The sequence below is a fragment of the Daphnia pulicaria genome, chromosome 1, assembly GCF_021234035.1.
Source record: "Daphnia pulicaria isolate SC F1-1A chromosome 1, SC_F0-13Bv2, whole genome shotgun sequence".
Classification (NCBI taxonomy): domain Eukaryota; kingdom Metazoa; phylum Arthropoda; class Branchiopoda; order Diplostraca; family Daphniidae; genus Daphnia; species Daphnia pulicaria.
This window is the reverse complement of record NC_060913.1, coordinates 13,795,702-13,816,954: the sequence shown is the minus strand read 5'-3', so window position 1 is coordinate 13,816,954 and position 21,253 is coordinate 13,795,702. Positions and strand designations below refer to the sequence as shown.

Genomic DNA, 21,253 nt, shown 5'->3' with positions numbered 1-21,253 from the left:
TAGACAAAGCCTTTATTTTCCAAATAAATGGAAAAAATCGCCGAAGAAATCCCAATTTACTTAACATTACATCACCAATACGGTAGATAACGTTTCTGTGTTTGGAATAGAAATAGTTGGGAGCTTTTTTTTTTACTTGTTTGGCCTTCATTGTCTGTGGGAATCTTGTAAGTGTAGGTTTAAGTATACACCAGAACATATTTTTTATGGTTTCCAGGTTTCCTATACAATAACTTCTATGAGATAGATAGGAAATGACATTATGTATTAAAGGATGAAAAATTCAATACAAACAGCAATCAATCTCTCATTTCTCCCTCCTCATCATCTTCTTCCACTCCACGTATGTAAAGTACATTGTTGCACCTGACAAGAACTTCACCCAAGTTACCAGTACAGCTTCCGTCAATATATTCTTCTGTGTTTGCCAACTGTGATAAAATAAGAAGAATTATTGCCGTTGTTCATCTAAGCACACTGTTTCGTGCAACAGCATGTTTTCACTTTTTTTTACTGATGAAAATGCACTACATGGTATAATTATAACAGTACCTGAAGATTCATGTATCCATCAACTGAAACGAGATAACCTTTGTATTCATGGCCCCACTTCAGTTTTACCATAATCGGTTTGCCGGTTAAGGCATTGAGAAAGGGTTTGGGATTGATGGGCATAGGTGCCTGAAAATATGAAATATAACATGTTAGTAAATGGTCGACTAAAAAGGACCACCCAACAAGATTGGTGTTGAACTTACTGCCATGATTTGTATTTGTTTTATTCAACGATTTTACAAAATTTGATCGAATGTTTGACAAGCGAGTCAAGCCGCGTTATTTCAGTTTACACACGTTCTGTAACGTAAAGATCAGAAGTAGGGGTTGCCAAGTCGTCTTATTAAGTTGATCAAATTTTGAGAAAGTTTTTCCATTTTGTAGGAAATAAATTTACATTTTTAAACCTAATAACTAGTGAACTAAAATTACTTTATAAAATAGGATTATTTAAATAATTTTTTGATGTAATGTAATGAGATATTCATCGTAGAGCAACGATCCCGGATCTCTGGTTCCGGACCAAAAACTCACGTCATCTATTCTGTTTTCAATCATAATAGCTGGAAAAATTTACAACCAAAGGAGAATTTTTTTATGTATCGTTATTAAGTGATTTTGTTTAATAAGTGGCTCGTGGTCGTGGATATGAAAAGTCTTTTTAAAAAATTGGCAAGAACAGAGAAGCTTCACAACCAGAATTAGCGCTCTCTAATAAAAGAGGGTTTTGCGTTTCGCGGAATTAAAAAGATAGGAATTTATCACAGTTTGTCTTGATACAGAAAGACTTTTTAGGTTCAATTTTACATTTTGGAAGCTTTTAAACGGTCAACAAACCGGTTTCTTATTTCACTCCGGTGTCCATTCCGCGCAATTTCCTTTATTATCGGTACCGAGTGTAAAATCTGGCAGTAAAGCTTGTACGGTGTATGCAGCAGAGGCTGAAAGCAGTGCACAGCTGGAATTTGCCGTTATATACGTGGACACACAACAAGTTGCTCAGTTGCTGACACTAAACTCTATCTTACCATTCTTTCATCTCTTTGCACTTTTTTAAAGTTGACGTCAACCGTTTGTTTTTCTTAAGTCCCATCATTGGACCAAATAAACGAACAATCGTTCCACTGTTTAGACGATTTGTTGATTTTAGTTTGCCATGGACAATTTTTGAAAACAAAAGCTGACTTGTCTTTTTCAGCAATATTGAAATAAGATGTTTGGTGAGTAAATAACTCTCCCTTTTCCATTGCTCAGAAGTTTGTGTTGATTTTGAGTTGGTTGTTGGTAGTCACAAGCTTGTCAGTTAGTTTCGTGAATGGTTAAAGAAATTCAATTGTAATTGAATTTGGTTCTCTCTCATTTTTAGGGAAGGTATGGATTTTGATTCACCGGGTACCACCTACATTTTTCCTGATGTGATGCAACCCCCAATAGAGCTTGAAACTGTCAACCCCCTGCCAAGCAGGGGTTGGCCGGGTGGAGTTAAGGGACATGTTCGCTCTGCAAGTCATGGTGTCATCGGAGTTTCCTTATTGAATCCAACATTACATCCACAGCCCTCTTCGCCATCTCCTGCAATTGGATTATTGGAGGCAGCTTCAGGATTGAGTAAAGGGGAAAGATCTTCACAAGATGTTTCTTCTGCCAATCCAACGGTTTTAAAACTTCCTTACACAGGTATTTTTAAGGTTTCAGCACTCTTGATTTCTTTTGCAAGAAGACTTGTAATTCCTGTTATCTTGATTAAATATTTTGTTCATTTCATTGATAAAACCTTCTTAGTCTTTCCATCATGCATTTGATATACCATTGCCATTCCAAATCTATTTTGATTTACTTAATTCCTCATAATCACATTTAATTTGTTTACTAATAGGAATTCTACGTCAGGGCCATACTAGAGCATTGTCTCAAGGTCAGATTCCTAATCAGCAAGTCCAACCTACTAAAGGACACAGTCGGACTGGTTCTCGGACGGATTTCCTCCTGCCCCCTGGCCACCAGGATCGAACAACCAGTGGTGCAGTCCATGGTACTAGACACAAAAGACAGGTTTCCCGAACCCTGTCAAACGATGTCTTCACTAAGGGCCATTCACGGCAAGCTTCTAGGACGGAATCAATTTACACGATTCGACAGACCCGAATCCCATGGGTTAACCGATTTCTTTTCTGGAGGCAAGCAAAAACTCCTGAGCCTCCCAGGATGCGTACTGTCGTACCAAATCATGCTGTACCACCCAGTGTTAAAGCCAAGCACCATCCAAATAAAGCCTACAGCGATAACGCCATCCGCACATCCAAATATACCCCACTTTCTTTCATTCCAAAGAATTTACTGGAACAGTTTCACCGCTTTGCCAATCTCTACTTTCTCTTCATCGTGCTTTTAAATTGGATACCAGCTATCAGCGCTTTTGGCAAGGAAGTGGCTATGATTCCGGTCATTTTCGTATTGGGAGTGACTGCCATCAAAGATGCATTCGAAGATTATCGCCGTCGCCAATCTGACTTACGCATCAACAACTCTACGTGCCGCGTGTATCGGGTGGAAGAAGATCGATACGTTCGCGTCCTTTTCTCTGAGGTGAAGGTTGGCGACATTATTCATCTTTCCTGCGATGAAATCATTCCTGCAGACCTTCTCCTATTACGATCTTCAGAAAAGCAAGGACTCTGTTTCATAGGTATTGCATTTTTATTGCCATTCTTAAGATTTGTATTGTTTTTAACTTGAAAATTCTGTAACAGAAACTTCCAATCTGGATGGAGAAAACAATTTGAAGCAGAGAAGCGCACCTCAAATGATGCTGTCCAAACAACATAATTTCCAACCCAAGGCGTTTGTCAGCCATGTCGAGTGCGAGGCACCTACCACAAAGATTTACCAATTCCACGGCGCTATTGTCAATCCGGATGGCTCACGAGTTCCGGTTGGCCGAGAAAATCTTTTACTTCGGGATTGTGCATTGAAAAACACCGACTTTGTTGAGGGTATCGTCGTGTATGCCGGCCACGAATCCAAGGCCATGCTTAACCACGGTGGCCCACGTTACAAGCGAACCCAGCTGGAACAAGCCATGAACATGGACGTAGTGTGGTAAGTGAGATAGACCATCTTTTTTACGCGTTGATTAACTTCTTCAATGATGACTCACTGCCTATTTTCGCCAGGTGTGTGGTGATTCTGGTTTTGCTGTGCCTAGCTGGTGCTTGCGGCTGTGGACTGTGGTTAAAATCGTACGTACCACATCTTCCGGTTCCATTTCTTCCATTGGTCGAGTTTCACGCTGGCGATAATGTCACGGCTGGCAGTGAGCCCGACCCCTTTTATCAGGCTTTTCTCGCCTTTTGGACCTACGTTATTATTTTACAAGTGATGATACCCCTGTCACTCTATGTGACTATCGAGCTAGCCAAGCTCATCCAGATCTTTCATATCCATAACGACCCTCATCTAAGGGATCCCATTACCAACCAGGCGATCGAGTGTCGAGCGCTCAATATCACCGAAGAACTGGGTCAAATTCAGTACATCTTTTCTGATAAAACGGGAACGCTGACTGAAAACAATATGATTTTCCGACGATGCTCGGTCGGTGGAATCGATTACAATCATCCGCATATAAATAAAGATGCTCCGCCTCTCAAACCCGGTGAACGTCAAAAAATTTATCCCAATCCAAGGTTGCAAGAAGAGTTGAAACAATTTGAACTTCAGCGTCGTGCCCTCTTCGAAACATCTGATTCAGACGTCGAGAGCAGGTTTGCCCACATGTTTGACTTATCCTTGAACTTTGATTCACGCCATCCTTTCCAATTTTAGGCCGCACATAAACGTGCAAGCAAGAAGATTGGAAGAATTCTTTGTTTTAATGGCCGTCTGCAACACAGTGGTAGTGGCGAAGAAACCCCATCGTGATCGCATGAACGACGTTGGCCAAATTGAACTCTCTGGGGTCGATTGTTCTGTCCACATTAGTCACGCTGTCGATGATTGTGAAGGCGAAAGCATTATCTCAGATCGTGGGCCGTCACCCTCCATCGAGTCAGGTTCTGTCAGTATGTCTTCCACAACCCTTATCGTTCCTCCTGACTCGACTAGCACCCCATCGCATTCCACCAACATCCTCGATCAGAGCACCAACGCAACGCCTAAACGACCAGGCAATTTGTCTTTCTTTTCTGGTGAGATGCCTTGATAAATCGATTTGTTAATACTCTTGATGTTCTTTTTAAAATTCCTCAAAGCAGGGAGACATTCAGCGCGGTACAGACCGTCGAATCAGCATAACATTCAACGACCTCTTTCACCAATTGATTCTTCTGCCGAGACTACGCCTTCTGAATCGCCAGCTCCACCTATGAGACCGCGATTTCTCCAGTTGCCCAGTTTGGCGTCTGCCCAATCTTTCTTCACCTTAAGGCGATCATCGACCCCGACGTCCGACATATCTACCTCACAGCCGGCCACACCGTCTAGTGACAGGAAAAATTTTTATGAGGCCGAAAGCCCTGACGAACTGGCCTTGATTGACGCGTCCTGCTGTTACAATATCCGCTTGTTTCAGAGGTCCGTTCATCACGTCGTCGTCTCCCTTCCCGGTATACACATGAAACGTTATTGCAAAAATATATCGACGGCCTTGACGTCTTATGGTTTCTTTTCTATAACAGGCGAAGGTACTACTGAGTATGAAGTCCTTGAGGTCCTGCCCTTCGATTCTACGCGTAAACGAATGTCAATCGTGTTACGTCGGCCAGAAACCCGACAGATTGTCGTCTATTGCAAAGGGGCGGACTCTGCTATCCTTCCTCGCTTGGCCTATACCCGTTAGTACACTTTCATTATGATCGGCGTTCATGTGGGTTTACGGATAACAACATCCATTTTCCTCCCTCTTATGTAAACAGAGAGTTTCGCCGAAAATCAAATTATTCAACGAACGGAGCACCACGTAAATCAATATTCGAAGCAGGGCCTTCGAACTCTTGTCATGGCCAAACGAGTACTTAGTGAAGAGGACTTTGCCGTCTGGTTAGTTGCACATAACGAAGCAAAGGCGGCACTTGAAGGTCGAGAACGTCTCCTCTACGAGTCATATTGCAGGTTGGAAAGGGATTTAAGCCTTCTCGGAGCCACGGGAATCGAGGATAAATTACAGGACCAAGGTGGGTTAATAGACTAGGTTGAGCAACATACGCTGTGCTTTAACTTGTTGCAATTTCATGTATACAATTACAGTGCCGGAAACCATTAGCTGCTTGCGTAAGGCTGGCATTGTTGTCTGGGTACTAACTGGTGATAAACAGGAAACAGCTGTCAATATCGCCTACGCTTGCAGCCTTTTTTCGCCGGATATGGAGGTTATCAAGTTAAATGCCAGGAGCAAAAATGCCGCAGAAGCCGCTATTCACTGTCATCTCGATGCTATCCAAAGAGAATTGGTTACTGTTGGTAAGTTGATGCTATTCAATTTTTTTATTACAGTGAAATTTAAATTGTGATTCCTCCCATTACAGCGAGTGCCAATGAAACCGGAAATAGGCTCCGTTCCTTTTTCCCCTTAGCCTCTGACAATTCCAGCATGGTGGTCAAGCGAAAGGCTTTGGTTGTTGATGGAAAAACGTTGTTGTAAGTTGAACAATCTGATAACAGGTGCATAATGAATGTAATCTCATATCTACGTTCAAATTCACACAGGTATATACTGGACAAACGTTCGAATCTGCAGAAACCATTTCTCCACTTGACGCGTCATTGCGCTGCAGTTTTGTGCTGCAGGGCAACGCCACTCCAGAAGGCATTTATTGTAAAGATTGTCAAACAGCAGCTGCACATCCGCACCCTTGGCATAGGTATCCGCCTCACAAATTCATGGCTGTTTTCAAAGAAATTTAAACACACCTTGGTAATTCTTAGGAGACGGAGCCAATGACGTTTCTATGATTCAAACAGCAGATGTGGGAATAGGAATTTCTGGCGTTGAGGGTAGGCAGGCTGTAATGGCCTCCGATTTCGCCATTCCGCGCTTCAGTTTTCTTTTGCGGCTACTTTTGGTGCATGGCCACTGGTGTTACGACCGGTTGGCACGCATGGTTTTGTACTTCTTTTACAAGAACGCCGTAAGCTATTTCACACGTTGTTAGTTTTGATTGAATGCTCATTTTTTCTTTTCTTTTTTTTCCCTTGACAGAACTTTGTCTTTGTGATATTCTGGTATCAATTGTACTGTGGCTTCTCAGGAACAGTGATGGTTGACCAAATTTATTTAATGTTTTTCAACCTCTTTTTCACGTCGCTCCCTCCTCTCGCAATGGGTACATACAGTTTATTTCAAGCAACTATTTTCCGTGTGTGGGTGTGCAAGTTTTTAATATCCCATATTACACGCCTACACAGGGATCTACGACCAGAGTGCTTCAGCGGAATTGCTCCTCTCTCAACCTCTTTTGTACGCTGTCGGGCGTGAAGCACAGCTATACCGCTCACACTCGTTTTGGGTGAACATTATCGACGCTCTCTATCAAAGCACAGTGATATTCTTCATAGCTTACTGCGTAAGTGCTTCTGAAAACGCAAATTTTGTAGCGGAAGACTTATGATTTAACTTTTTTTCTTTTTGATAATCGTTTTCCAGGCTTATGGTGACACGGCGGTGGATTTGTGGGAATTTGGCACACTGGTGACGTCATCCTGTATTTTTGTCATGTTGATTCACATTGCATCCGAATTCAGATCCTGGGTAAGAAAATTACCAAATTCATCTCTTAGAAACATAGCCATTTATTGTTTATCCAATATTTATTGATAGACTGGACTTCATTTCCTGTCACTACTTGCGTCCATCTCCTTGTACATGGGCTTCGCCCTGACTTATAACGCCGTTTGCGTCGATTGTCCTGGTCTTCCAAATCCTTATTGGGTCATGCAGCACTGTCTTACCACATTACTTTTTTGGGCGACGCTTATCCTCACCTGTGTCTTGGCGTTCATCCCCAGGTAACAAGATTACGACAATAAGAGCCTGACACACTCAACTTACCATTTGGTTCCTTTCTTAGGTTCACGATTAAGGCACTGTTCTGCCTGATCCAACCTTCTGTCGTTCATCAAGCTTTACTGGATCAAAAGATTTCTGAACGAAGCAAAAAACAAGACCTCAGAGTCTCTTGGTCGAGAACTTCCACTCGCTTGACTGTCGTTCGAACCAACGACAACTAGAATCATTGCTCGTAACCAAAGCTTTTTTTTTTTTTCAATTTTTATTATTTCTCTCTCGACCTGATGTAAGTTTTGTTAGCCAAAATCTGTTGTGCCGTCTGACGGCATGTTATTTTTGCGATCAACCGCGATTGGTTTCAAAGCGCACTAGCGAGAATCTCTTTATCGATTTTTTTTTCTTTAGAAAAAAAAGAAAAAGTTCCCTTTACAGCTAAATATTGCACATAGTTTCAACGATTCCCATTGAGTTGGTGGGATGATACGCTTGACAATGTTCAGCGTGTACACACTTATCGACATGCGATGAAAAGTGCCTTTTTTTCTCTCTCTTTGACTTTCTAATGTCCTCTAGATTCGGTGCTCCTCGTTTCCCCCCTTTTTTTTCTTGGTTGAAAAATCCTTTTCGTCGGCAATGGAGTTCTTTTCTCATCATTTCCGGCCCCACAGTTCCTCAACTCAATGACCATCTGCGATTTGCCAACTCACATTCCTTTTTAGGCTCCCTTATCTCACTGTTCCATCTCTTCCAAAATATCAAAATGTGGGTTGCCGTTTCTCTTTCTTCCTTGTCACTTTGACAACAAGTTCAATGGCCGGTGAACTACGTAGAACTTTTTTTCGCAGTTGTTTGTCCTTGGGTCTTGTATGGAATTCCCAGTCGTGCCATATTATACAATCATTTACAAGAAGAAGAAGAAAAAAGAGGACGACGGAGAAAGGAAATCCAACTGTGCGTGGTACGAATGTGAAATGATGCAGAGAGTATCTCTCTTTACTTACACGTTTTTCTCTTTCCCTCCGCAATCAAGGAAACGACAAAACAAAATGTCAACGGTTGTTTAGCCTTTTTTGAAAATCTAGTTGACTTTGGCGTATTTATTATACAATACCTGAGCGATAATGGTCAACCTATAATAAGTACCCGTAATATTGCCCTTTTTTTATTTTTGGGTTCTCTTTTTAGACAATGTGTAAAGATTGCGTTTCCAATTGTCATTAATGTACCTTGGCGAAAGTTAATTAACATTTGAAGGATAATCTAAGTTTTTTTAATGAAATAATTTTTCTCGTTTTGTGGAAGGCAACCAACGACTCTCTAAAATTTTTGTTCTATCATCCCTAGCCGCAGCGACGATTCAATTTCAGCCCTCTAGCGCGTTATGTGGGTCCCACAATGTGATGTGCATGTGTGTTTGAAATATATATATTGTTTTAAAATGAGCATTTTCTTGTTGGTGGATTGACAGGATCAGAGAAAAAATTGTTAAAGGAAGAAAAACAATAGACTTGACGTAACACTCGCTCTTGTTTTGTAGGTTTTAAATGTTGATAACAGTTGAAATTGTTCACAGGGTTTGTTTTGTGTTGTTTTGTTCTGGTTTATTCCATCCGAAGAACCGGCGAAATTCACCTGAAACAAGTCGAGCCTCAGGAAGAAAGTAGAGGTGATCAATATTTTTAATATCTTAAGAAAAAAAAATTTATGAAGATTTTCAAATTGTCCACACGTGCACCTTCTCCGCCACAACGCAGTGATTGGCATCTGTTTTTTAAATGTAAAAATAATTTTGTTAATATTTTTGTTTTTATGTATTAATTAAATTTTTGTGTTCACTGACGGTCATAGTACGAAGAAATGATGTGAAGGCTATCCACATATCGTTCGATCAGCTGGTCCAGTTCGCCTTGACGGAAAACGTGATAGTAGCGATGAAGAGTGACGGTGCCGGAATTGCCTCCGCCTCCTCCACTTCCCATGTTGCTCCCTCCGGCGTCACTGGGCAAGGAATCTTGCGAAGTGGAAATACTTAGTGACGAATCCCGGTCGGCGCTTCGTTGCCGTTGGTCACCGCCGCATCCGCCCAGGAGCATTTTGTTGAGCGGCTTAGAGCAGAATTCGTCATCACCGCAGTTGATGGGTTTGTTACCCGATGCGCGGATGCCAGTACCGCCTGATCCGGCGGTGGATGGGATCTGATGAAATCCGGTTGTAGATGAGGCGGAAGCTCCGGCGGCGGCGGATGATGCAGCAACACAATTGGCGACTCTCGATCTCAAAAGCGGAAGAGTGGACATGAATCCGGTTGAATCGTCTGAGCTCTTACGCATTTCACTGGCCGTGCTGATGGCCGATGCGCTGGAACTTTGCCGAGCACTCGAGTAAGACGGAGCGCTAATGGACGAATCCAAACTGGACGTGGAAGCTGAAAAAGAACCTTTGACTTTTTCCAGTTTCCATTGTTGTTGTTGTTGTTGGACCCCGGCTGATTGTTGGGTTTGTTGCTGCTGCTGAAGTGATTTGTTATACTGGAATGCGTCGCCCAGTTCGGCACCTTCCTCTTCGTGACACTCGTCCAACGGACCTAATGAACTGCGAACTCTCCATTCTTCCACATCGGAATGAATCTCTTGTTGCTGTTGTTGCTTGGCGGATGAGCCTCCAGTTGAGGATTCACCGAGCGACGGCGAAGGGGACGATTTGGATTCTTGAGATTCCTGGATTCCCGTGGCCACTAAACTGACCGGCGATGATTGATTGTGGCGAGAAGTATGCGAAGAACTCGTCAATTGGGCTGACGGATCTTCGATGGAAGCTGGCCAACTATCGTTGGAATCCTGTTTTATCAAACTGTTGTCCGCCTGTTCACTGCTGACCAAATCACACGATGCGGATGTTTGGAAATCTAGCGAAGAACCGCTGAGAATGGTCTGCCTGCGGTCCTGAAACGCCGGCCACATTGGATCACCCACACTGATGACGCTTCCGGCTGAATTACTGGATGAGCTCTCACTGGTTGTGCTGCTGTTATCGCCGCAATCACTGTCGCTATCCATGTCGTCCGTCTCTGGATTGAATACCTCGAAGGAAAGGAGCCGATGGACGGGCCGCGCCTGTTGCTGCTGTTGCTGGAAATGCGGAATTACTGACCGGGTCAGAACCTCGTCAGAACCTGTTTCATTGGAAGCGGCCAACGCATTCGGTTGCCTAAGGCACGATTGTCTCTGTGGAGAGTTGGTCGTCTGCTGTCCTTCCTGCTGGGCCGCTGTCATTCCAGGACTTTTGACCGGCGCTGGATCCGTCATTTCCGCCGCAAAGGAAAGCAAAGTAGGGAATACTTTGACTTTTGGCGATCCGTCGGAACTGCTCGAGGAATTATTTCTCGTTTTGGCCACCGATGGATCCACCATCAATCCATTGCCTTCCAGTTCGCCTTTGTGATCTCCCGGTCTCGGCACGTAGATGACGGAAACGCAACTGTCTTCCGAATCGACGCTGGTGTCACTCTGCAAACTGCTGTCCTTGGAAGACGAATCTGATCCTTCTTCGCGCTGGCAGCTGAGCCGGTGCGGATGAACCGAGCGGGAGAAAGTGAGATCCTGATCGGCGCAGCAGCGGGGCAAAGAGAAATTGAAAAAATCCTCTTCAGATCCGGCCACAGGTGGTAGACGACGAGGAGATGGGCTCATCGGTCCCGTAGCCGATTCTTCGGCAATACCCCAACCGCAGAAGGATTTAATCCGTTTTTCCAGTAACGACGGTGGACGCCGTTGTGGCAATGAGCGCGCCGGATGAGGGGTTTCATTGCCAGTTGGCGAATCCAGCAGCCAGGGCTTGTCGCAATTCCGGTCGTCTAGCAACAGATGCGTCTTGGATGAAGAGGACGACGATGAAGACGAGGAGGAATCACCTCGCAGTGTTTGCCAGATGCGGACGAATCCATTGCGGAGCGAAGTGAAATCTTTGAGAGCGTCGCCAATTTCCAATGGAGGAGCCGGCGGAGGTGGCAGTGGAGAAGGTGGTGGTCTGTTTGTGGGAGTCTGTTTGGCTGGCGGAGTGACTGAAGGCTGCGGTGGAAGTGGTGGCGGAGGTGATGGTCTAGGGGAAGATTCCGGAACAACTAGCGGAGAGCTTGTAGGAGCGCCTGACCAGGTAACTTGACGTGGTAACAAACTTTGTTTCAATTTCTCACGTTCTTTGAGCCGCTCGGCCGATAGGAGCGAATCGTTCATGGAACCTTGTTTGAACACACGGGCTTGTGCTTTTGGCAGAGAGAGTGAAGATTGACGATCATCCGGCGGAGCCACCGGAACTAGTAGCCCTGGATCGTCTTCCTCTTCACAATAGGACTCGAATATTTGTACGACTCGTTTCTGTTTGGTCAACATTGGCCTGACGGATCGACGGATTTGGTCTTGATCCGACGGCGGCGGAGGTGAATAAGGGTCGATTGGCCGTTCCAGCTCACTTCCGGGCGAAATGAGGCTACTGCTGGCGTCTTCCTCTGATAGACGGTGCCTCAGCCAGGAGCTGACCGAGACGGGCAACGAGTGGAGTAGATCGCTGAGACTCAACGACCGACTTCCGTGAGATTGCTGGCTGGGCTGTTGAGTTCCAGTCGAGGAAGAAGAGGAAACTCCGCCGGCTGCCAGCGAAGAAGAAGACGACCGTCTTGGCAAGATGGGGCTGATGCTGGATGAAGAATCTGCTGCATTATTCTGTTCAGCAACGGCGGGCGGTTCCGATCCGAAAAAGATGGATGAATCGCCCTTGCCGCCCAACGATGGCGGACTACTCCGACTGATGCGCTCATTCGTCTGCGTCATTCCGGCCGCCGAGCCCAGCAAAGCGCCGTCCTCTTCCGAGTCTAAATGACGCAACTCGATAGGCAGTTCATTAGACGGATCGGTGGCCTCCAGCGCGGCGCAGCTCCAGGCTCCGTGTTGGTGCTCGATGCTTTCACCCAAAGTGAACCACGAACGCCTGTGATGGCCGTTACCTACCGCCCGTCTGGTGCTCGCTAATTTCTACATTTATTCCAAAAATCAAATGTATAGAATTGAAAAGGATTGGTGAAACATTCGACTAAGAATTGATCCAAGCACTGCAGTTTCACTGCAGTGCGAATCGATCCTAGTATAATGAGATGCTTTTGTCGCCCTCGTTATTTTTCTGTCTTGTTGACGACACTACTCTCTTCTATTTATGCGACCCTAAGAGGATGGAGAATTGATTTACTTGAAGTGCTTTGCGGACGAAACTGTAACAGGAGTCGCTGGGCGATGAGAGGTCCGACGAGCTCTGGGAACTGCACGACGGGCGGTGAGGATCGAACGACCTGCCTTTGTGATGTGGACGGTGATGTCTCCTCCTGGGCGGTGGCAATTCTCCATCGGCAGCAGTGGAAGTTCCGGCGACGGCAAGACATCCGGAACAATCGGACGGACACCTACTGTGATGCACCCTGGTGACGTGAATAATTTCATTTTTTTTACTTTGAATTGAATTTCCTAATCAACCAGAATCATTTCGGATTTTTCCTTTTTGATTACTTGCTGCAGGAATAACAGGAATCACTTTCGGATGTTTGTGAATAGGCGTGATAATGAGTGACATCCTCATCGGATGTTGTCGTCGTCGTCGTGGCGATGGACCCGTGCTCGTTGCCTCCCACTTCCGCCTTCTCCTCGCTGCTGGAACGGTCGGGCGTTCGCCATGGCACCAGAATGTCTTGGGATTCAAACTGCCCGTCGAACAACCAGCAGTTTGTGTCAATGCAATTGACGTCATCATCAAGGATTTAACAAAAATCGGTGATTATTTTTTATACGCGCATTCATCAGCCATTACATTGTGTACCAGTTTCTATTGTCCGTAAGCAATTAGATGATACTATCTCTTTCTTTTTTCTTCATTTGAACTTTTGATCGCAGGAAAAAGAAGGGGCCATTAGGAGACGATTCCATTTGGGCGTACACATCGCAACATTTATGGGAGACAGCCACCCAACAACAAAAGAAAAGAAGAAGAAAGCACGTCTGAAAAACAGCCGTTTTCCTTCCCCCCCCCCCCCCCCCCCCCAGAGACTACGCTGTGCGTCGTGATGGATCCGGCAGTCAATAAAAAAGGTACGTCCCTCTTTTTTCCCTGTCGTCTCTACTGATATCTTCCCCTGTTACATTTAGTAGAGCCCCCCCCTCTCTAGTAGAATGCTGTATAGAGATTTATAGATCTGCAGTTGAGGGCCAGAGATCAAAGCGGTTCCCGATACATATAGTACACAAAGCACCTCTTAGTGCCCCCAATCGAGTTCACTTGGAACCTGTAGGATCCGAGTGTGATGAAACTGTTATTGATTACAAAATCCACCCCGCAAATGATGGCACAGAGAAGCGGAAGGCTATATACTGTCTGAGAGTGGCAACGAGACTATGACATTCAAAAGTCTGGACGGCGACTATTGATTCGTTGCCTTGTTGCTGGCTCGTGCCCTACCGTGCGTGAAACTGCCTCTATTTATAAATCCCTTTTTTTCTTTTCTTTTTACTCGCAAATCTCTTAACGATGTGAAAAAAGGGGAGTTTTTAGAAAGACCTGTCACTTTTTATATCAAAAAAATATAATAATCCGACTGACTTTTCGGTGTCGTTGCTCTTTAGCCCAAACGGTGATGAGGATGCGTCCGCCCACTCGCAGGATCCGCGCCAATTCCCGCAACGCCCGCACTCGCCTGTCTCTCGTCGCCAGGTGACTTTTGACACGACGAATGAAAAATGGAACAAGTTGATGATTATTTCTTTTGTTTCTCGTTGGACTACTAGGGCTGGGTGGGGGTGGTGTGGGTTATAACTTACTGAATGACGGCGATAGACAATGCGGCGTCGAAGCTCTCGTCGCGATATGGCAGGTTGAGAGCGTCACAAATCAGCACCTGTTTAGGAGAGATAACGACAAAAGCCGCCGCAGTGTAAGCACATAGACATATCCCAGAGTCTGCTTGAGCTTAACAGCGAACTCTGCACTATATATATAGATACGACGTCATTGGCTTTTATCAATTCCTTCCTTCCGCCGTTACACACACACACACACACACACACAGTGGAATTGCTTTACACTCTCACTCCGCCTTTTTCCCGAGAAAAAGCTACTTTTATCCAATCAATAAAAGATCCGGGACTTGACGCGAGCAGAGAGAGAAGAAAAGAATCGAAAAAGCTGCCGCAGTTTCCCGTCGTCTCCCCTTTCCATTCATTCGCCGACCGTGTAATAATTTACACCCGTTTGTATTTTATTATTGACGAAGCCAGTCAGCCAGCCAGAGCTGGTAGCAAGCCAACTCTAGAAACTTTAAAACGTGCAGCGTGTGTATTACATTTCCCGGGAAAATCCTCCAAAAGCTAGACCCCCCCCCCCCCACGCCCGCCCTGATGACTTATTGACGGAATATTATATTACAGTTAGGTTTTCTCTCTCCATCTCTCTCTCTCTGCAGCCGCCGTATATTGTCGCGTTATTAATGATAATCTATGGAAGAGGAAAAATAAACAAAATAAAATAAAAGTGGCGAGATATAATACAGCAACAACAGGAGAGAGTGCGCTGAACTCGCAAGAGAACCAGCAGCTCTCGCATGTAACTCGCAGCAAGGTAGTAGCGGTAGAATAACGTATAATATATATAATCCTTGAGCGGTAGTGCGACGTATGTCTCTTTTTGGATTATGTATAAACCAGGGAGGGTTTTTTGGGAGGGCTGTGCCTCTTTATATTTCTATTAAACATCAACGTGTACATCAAAATCTACGTGCCCGCTGCGATATTGATCGAGAGGAAACGACTAGAAAAAGAAGAAGAGACAAAAAGAGAGTCTCTTTTTTTCTTTCGGAGAATGCGGAACTCGGTTTCCCCCCCCCCCCCCCTCCTGGCTGTCCCGCAGATATATAGGGAAAAGAAAGTTTGAGACAACGCGCATCAGTAGCCTTTATGTCGATCGATTCATCAATCTCCGTTTGACTCCTCCGCATATGCGGATAGCCTCCACTTTTTCTTTCTTTTTCCCCCGTTTGTTTGGACAATGACCCCCGTGTCCACATTTGAATAAGATTAGGTGGAGTTTGTGTGCGTCGCAGGCCTTGTAGATCACTAGATAGTAGTCGAGACAATGCCAATATGTACCTCGTGATCTTTGCGTCGGGCGACGTCCACCGATGCGGCGCAACGGTCCGAGCCCACTTTGAAGATGGATGGGTTGACTTGCAGGTATTTACCGTTGCCGCAGCCTGGCCGTGTAACAATGCGTCAGATGGATTGATGAATGATTGTGTCATTACACGACGTTATTACACGTGCAGAGACAGATAGTGGTAGCAAAATAATAATAATCGAGCGACAGAATGTAAATATGCGATAAGCCTAGACACGCGCATAACGATCTGATTACTACGTATACACACGTTGAAGTGTAGCGCATCTATTCCAACAGACGAATAGCATGTAATAGAGTTTACATATAGAGCTGCTAGAGTGAAAGAGAGAGAGGAGAATAAATAGTACCCGCATCGCAGACGAGAGATCCGGGTTCAAGCTGTTCGAGGAACTGACGTACGCGGGGCCATGGCCGGTAGCGCTCCTCGGAGAAATGATGCGACAGCTGGTCGTAGACATCTAATCCAATGGATTCGACATTATTACTACATGGGTCGCTAATAAAGTAATGCTCATAGTTTGAAATGATTATATATAGTACCGTGGACGTAAGCTTTTTCCAGGGCCAGCGAACGTGATTCTCTTTCTTTTCTCTCCAAATCGCCATTTTCAGCAACTACGGCCGTCGTCGTCGTCGTTTCCGCCAAGGTTTTCATGTCGTCAGCTCGCGTGCCGCACCTCACCACCAGTTGGTGCTTTTCTCTCGGCGCCGTTTTTCTTTTCGTTCAAAGAAACGACGACGCCTTCATCACACAGTCCGCAATTGAAGGCGATAGGCCAATTCTATTTAACCTGGAGTGCGATATAATTAATAAGAAAAAGGGAAATTAATCATTGCGCCGGCCGGGTAAATTTCAAATTGTCAACAGTCGTTGAATCTCATCTACAAAAGCCACTAGGAGCTTTTGTTGGCTAATGAGAAAATTTCCCCAAAAAGAAAGAAGAAGAAGAAGAAGAGGCCGGAAGAAAAAATCGATAAGGCGGGCTTTTCAATTCCATTCCAAAGAGACAGAAAAAGAAATGCATTATATTGACGGGATCTGCTACGACGAAGGGGTTTTTATAAGGCAAAGCCAACCTGGTTCTAGCAGCACTGTCCCCGTAAACTTTACGATGTGCATAGACGAGACCTGTGTGACACACAAGTTTCCTTGATATCTATCTCTATAGTATATGTGTGTATATATATAGACGCGGAATCAGCTATAAAGGTCATTACATGTGCACCAGTCAGTCACTCGAGAACAACCGCAATCGATTATTTTCTTCCCCCCCCCCCTTCAACTCTTCCGCGCGCCCCTCTCTTCCGTATGTGTATCTCTCTCACTCACGGGATTATTGCCATGGATACCTGGATTGTAGAGTCGAGAGAGAAGGGGCTGTCTGCCTTTTAAATATAGACGGATGAATCCGGCGCGGCCCCCTGGATAACATACGATTCAAATCCGAACCATTTCCTGTTTATGATTATTTACCCAGAGTCTCTTATTTATTTTCTTTTTTCGGTGTGTGACTCCGATTGACATGTAAACCCTGGTAGTAGTAGTCGGAAATCAAATTAGATGAGAGCCAGACGTCTTTGACTCTCTCTCTCTGGCGTCTAGCTCTTTCTCTCTGTGTGTGTTGCGGATTACATTACATAAATGTCTAAATTATATTACCACCCCGTACAGACGTGCTCGGTGACACACAACTTTCTATTTACCTACGATGCACAAGGGAGTTATGCGTTGACACTCCTGTATTTTTATTTTCCTGTATCTCTTATTCACCCGGACTTATTATCTAACCGAAAAAGGAAAAAAGATTTTCGGGATCAAAAAAGAAGAAGATGCTGAACGAATTTCTCGGAATGATGATTGATGATGTGTCACGATTCGCCTTATGCGTGTGTGTGTGTGTAGATATATACATTTCCGGTTTGATTCACTATATACAGCCAGACAGTGAATATGTTTGCTCTTATCTTTTGCCCATGCATGGAATCTCTTGCGCTGGGAAATAAGAGGAAAATGTCGACAGCAAACACACAAATCTTTTTCGCTTGAATGTCACCGCATCACATACGTTGTTGATTATATTTAAACCTCCTCCCCCCAAAAAAAAGGAAAAACTTGTTTTCCATTGTGTTTGGCAAGTTCAATCGAGTGTGAAGCAAATCATTTCGGCGTCCAATTATAATTGAATGGCCAACGTAGTACTACTATAGAGTTTGAGCAGCAGCCCAGCAAACATTGGAGCTTCAGCCAAACTATTTAGATACAGCGAAAGATGACTCGAGAGCCTACACACAGAATATATGTACATAACAGAAAGAGAAGGAGAGAGAACACTGTGCTGTACACACTCAAAGAGGGAGGTAGGGGGCGGAGGGTTGGGCAAAGAGGAGAAATCGATTCGAACCACACACAGCACAGAGAGACAGAGAGAGACAGAGAGTGCTGAACTGCACTGCTGGCAGCCTCTTGTTTGATACACTATTTGAAGGCCGATCATATGGGAAAGACACTTGAACAAGTCTCAGAGGAGAAAATCGTCGGCTAAAAATACAAACATCCAAGAGAGAGAGTGTGGAATTGAGCTTCGATTTATTTACCTTTTGGGTGTTCGTGGCTGATCCGGCGAGTTCCGGCCGAAAGGGATTTTCCCGACAAAAGTGATGAGAGAAACGAAAGTGCTGCTGTTTGGAACCGAGTTCAAAATGAAGGTATCGGGTGATGTAATACAAGTGGGGATTTTCCTTTTTTTTCCCTGTTTTTTTTTTTACTGCTACATGATCGTTACTGTAGTCGGTACACACAGCGTACACACACACACAAACACTCCCCCCAGAACCGAAGCACGACGGTATAGCGACCAACCCAGTCCCGCTCTTCACTGTACCTCTTTTTCGACTGCCAGAGTAAAGATTAAAGGGCGGTGGGGATATGTGTGTGTGTGTTCTTTAGTTCCTTCCGTCCTCACTTTCGGTCCTGCGTGATAGCTGTGCCCCGTTTTCTCTCTCGCGAGTTGAACGCTGGCAGACGTGCAGCAGCTCCGACGGTCGCCTTTTATTCCGTGTGTTCCATGTCGTTCGGATCCTGCGCAATAGACAGAGAGACCACCCTAGGTCCACCTTCAACAGGGGGTGGGCTATATACCGCGCCGTATTAAAGTCACTACTACAGGAAATTATAATGAAATATTAAAAAAGCTGAGAGAGAGTGAAATGAAAAAAGGAGTTTTGATTGATGAAAGTTGATACGGTAGACCGGAGGGGAAATAATCTCTCGCCTTTCCTTTATAACCTTGTTATCAATTGAGAAGTGCACATGTACATCAAAAGAATTGATCGCTCTAGACTCTCACATCTACGTGTAACTAAAAGCCACAGCGTATGCGCATACCTGTTCGATTCAACTGGCGAAAAGTCACGTATAACGGCCATCAAATCAAAGTTTTGCCATTTCAATCAAAAACAAAGAACAAAATCGGAATTTCATGTTTCAGCTATGATTTGCATTTGCTTCCAATGCAAATACATGGTAGACACACAAGATATACACAGCAGCAGCAGACGCTGAGCTGGCAGTTTTTTTCTTAAAAATTGAGCTTATTCATCATCCCGCGGAGGATTTTTTATTATTTTGTTTTATTTTTCTTCATCGTCGGGCGGCATCAGGAGAGTCTGCATCGCAAGCAGGCCGTTACTAAGGGCCAACGGAGAGAAAATCGTTGCTGTATAGACAGACGTGATTGATTCACGCGCTCTGGTTCAGCGTGAAGCGAAAAAAAAAAATTCGTGCGTGTCGGACGAGCTTATCTCGAAATGTTATACACAGAGACTGGTATATAGGAAGATGTTCCTATGTTATTTTCGCTACTTTGTGTAGTTATATTGTTTTTATAATATTCAAAGAGAGAATTTCTCTTTTTTCTTCTCTGGCGCCGTCTGGCGATGCAATAACGTGGGCTGTGCTTTTCTTGTCTTCTTTCCTATTATTCACGCGGTCGAAAATTCGACCGGAGAGAAAAAGATGAAGGAGATTTTCGAGTCAAAGTCCCGTACTGCCGCATTATAACGAAGCCTCAAATGCGATTTCCTGGCTGTCAGTCACAAATGCCGTTGAGTTTTAGACACTTTCGTGTGCGCATTCAGCGCTGCAATATCAAATGGGTCGGCAGCGTAATTTATTCTAGCCTTTTTCCTCCTTTTGTTCAAGACGTGCATGCAGTACTTGTACACGTAGGGTACGGCATTTAAACTCGGCTCACTTTTCTCCCCCTACTCACTGCTACCTTTTTATAATGTAATCTCGTTTATAAGCGGAGAGGAGCGATCGATTTTCCCTCGTGAAACTCTGCAACGTCCGATGCCCATCTTATCTCTTTCAGACCCTTGAGCCAATTAAAATGGCGAGCTCTGGATTCACGTTTTCCGTGTCGCCCGTTTTTTTCTTCTCTTTTTATTTTTATTATCGGTAATCGTTGGTATTGATTTCCGTTTGCGATGGGGATTCGTTTAGTGCCGGAGGGAAACTCTAGAAGCGCCCTGTTTCTCTGAATTCATAATAGTTAACTTGCTTGTTTTCTCTTCATTTTTCACAAGTTTTCGGGGTCTTAGATAATCTGATCGCTTTCATTCCGACACAAGTCGTTTTCATTTAAACTAATTAGGTTAGCCTAGGCAATAGTCATTGGTCTAATTGCAAAGGAATAATAATATACTGGTTGTATTATTACAAATGAGCCTGGATGAAAGAGTTAGGTAATGAGAATAAATGGTGGAAATGCTCGAATCGAATGAACAAGTTCAAAATATGACCGCTAGATGCTTGGCGGTACAGCCCTCGAGGACAAGAAAAAAATTCAAAATTTTTCTTATTTTGCCTGCAGCTGTGTAAGACAACAAGGAGGGGGGGAAAGGCAGCATTGGTCAGTTGCTATTGCACTCTCGAGGGGATCGCTTCGTCCACAGAAAAGCTTTTTCACTTTTATTTTTGTTAAAAGCCAACGCTTGAACTTGTGTGTGTGTGGATAACCCAACGGATTCTCAACGTCAAGAAAAAGAATCGACCATGAGTTTTGGCCAAAAGTGATGGTCGTTTTTGTGATAAATCATTTGGAAAAAAGAAAGGCCGGTTAATTTCATTTGCCTCGTGTTAAAGGAGAAATTCCGACCACATGTGTGTTGTTGCTGCATCAGCCAATTGTGACAGGGATGGCGTGACCCTGGATTATTATCATGTTCTTCACTCCAAACAGGTAGGAACTTTTTTTTTTTAATTTATGAAATTGAGATGTGGGGATCATCAAAATTATTAGCTCCGAAAAAAGTAAAAACTTGTAAAAAGAAAAAGGTGGAGGGAAAAAGAAAATGCTGGAGATCCTTGAGGGCTTTTTTAGACCGCCATGTTTCTTTTTTTTTCAAAAAACGCCGGAATTTTTTTTTGTAGTTTTTTTTGTAGTTTCGAGAATGTGATGAATTTCATCTGGGTCTCATGTAACA

The 21,253-nt window shown here is 44.3% G+C and overlaps 4 protein-coding genes across 13 annotated transcripts in view; 2 read left to right on the top strand and 2 right to left on the bottom strand.

The window, feature by feature from the left end:
- Nucleotides 1-81: 81 nt before the first annotated feature.
- On the bottom strand, nucleotides 82-891 carry LOC124337382 (small nuclear ribonucleoprotein F). Of its 3 annotated transcripts, none has more exons than XM_046791452.1 (4): nucleotides 759-891; nucleotides 553-681; nucleotides 291-431; nucleotides 82-222 (listed from the first exon to the last, which is right to left on the bottom strand). In XM_046791452.1, exons 1-3 carry the CDS (start codon nucleotides 762-764, stop codon nucleotides 300-302), a joined length of 267 nt encoding a protein of 88 aa, XP_046647408.1. In that variant the 5' UTR covers nucleotides 765-891; the 3' UTR covers nucleotides 82-222; nucleotides 291-299. The 3 variants fall into 3 exon arrangements, with proteins under 3 accessions (XP_046647408.1, XP_046647409.1, XP_046647407.1); XM_046791453.1 differs by having other exon boundaries at nucleotides 200-222; nucleotides 295-431; XM_046791451.1 differs by lacking the exon at nucleotides 82-222 and having other exon boundaries at nucleotides 245-431.
- A 395-nt stretch (nucleotides 892-1,286) lies between these two features.
- LOC124331445 (phospholipid-transporting ATPase VD-like) lies at nucleotides 1,287-9,000 on the top strand. Of its 3 annotated transcripts, none has more exons than XM_046788805.1 (18): nucleotides 1,287-1,775; nucleotides 1,922-2,232; nucleotides 2,432-3,241; nucleotides 3,306-3,654; nucleotides 3,729-4,319; nucleotides 4,381-4,721; nucleotides 4,809-5,159; nucleotides 5,232-5,387; nucleotides 5,469-5,726; nucleotides 5,800-6,012; nucleotides 6,078-6,189; nucleotides 6,259-6,413; nucleotides 6,478-6,680; nucleotides 6,752-6,875; nucleotides 6,958-7,115; nucleotides 7,196-7,300; nucleotides 7,370-7,557; nucleotides 7,620-9,000. In XM_046788805.1, the coding sequence occupies exons 2-18, from the start codon at nucleotides 1,929-1,931 to the stop codon at nucleotides 7,777-7,779; spliced, it is 4,578 nt and encodes a 1,525-aa protein (XP_046644761.1). In that variant the 5' UTR covers nucleotides 1,287-1,775; nucleotides 1,922-1,928; the 3' UTR covers nucleotides 7,780-9,000. The 3 variants fall into 3 exon arrangements, with proteins under 3 accessions (XP_046644761.1, XP_046644760.1, XP_046644759.1); XM_046788804.1 differs by having other exon boundaries at nucleotides 4,381-4,742; XM_046788803.1 differs by having other exon boundaries at nucleotides 1,288-1,775; nucleotides 4,381-4,742; nucleotides 4,806-5,159.
- Nucleotides 8,635-18,835, bottom strand: LOC124331569 (flocculation protein FLO11-like). Of its 2 annotated transcripts, XM_046788814.1 has the most exons (10): nucleotides 18,362-18,833; nucleotides 16,307-16,557; nucleotides 16,114-16,224; nucleotides 15,736-15,839; nucleotides 14,413-14,489; nucleotides 14,195-14,309; nucleotides 13,111-13,301; nucleotides 12,797-13,022; nucleotides 9,399-12,585; nucleotides 8,635-9,322 (listed from the first exon to the last, which is right to left on the bottom strand). In XM_046788814.1, the coding sequence occupies exons 2-10, from the start codon at nucleotides 16,419-16,421 to the stop codon at nucleotides 9,273-9,275; spliced, it is 4,176 nt and encodes a 1,391-aa protein (XP_046644770.1). In that variant the 5' UTR covers nucleotides 16,422-16,557; nucleotides 18,362-18,833; the 3' UTR covers nucleotides 8,635-9,272. The 2 variants fall into 2 exon arrangements, with proteins under 2 accessions (XP_046644770.1, XP_046644769.1); XM_046788813.1 differs by having other exon boundaries at nucleotides 16,114-16,557; nucleotides 18,362-18,835.
- Nucleotides 12,937-21,253, top strand: part of LOC124330764 — a 37,601-nt gene continuing 29,284 nt past the window's right edge. For 4 of the 5 annotated variants that reach the window (XR_006916839.1, XM_046788747.1, XM_046788743.1 and 1 more), the window contains exons 1-6: nucleotides 12,937-13,025; nucleotides 13,120-13,371; nucleotides 13,492-13,686; nucleotides 14,218-14,305; nucleotides 14,380-14,525; nucleotides 20,913-21,009. The gene's annotated coding sequence lies outside the window, so the exon portion shown is untranslated. The remainder of the gene's footprint in view (nucleotides 13,026-13,119; nucleotides 13,372-13,491; nucleotides 13,687-14,217; nucleotides 14,306-14,379; nucleotides 14,526-20,912; nucleotides 21,010-21,253) is intronic. The other variant, XM_046788744.1, reaches the window with a different exon arrangement.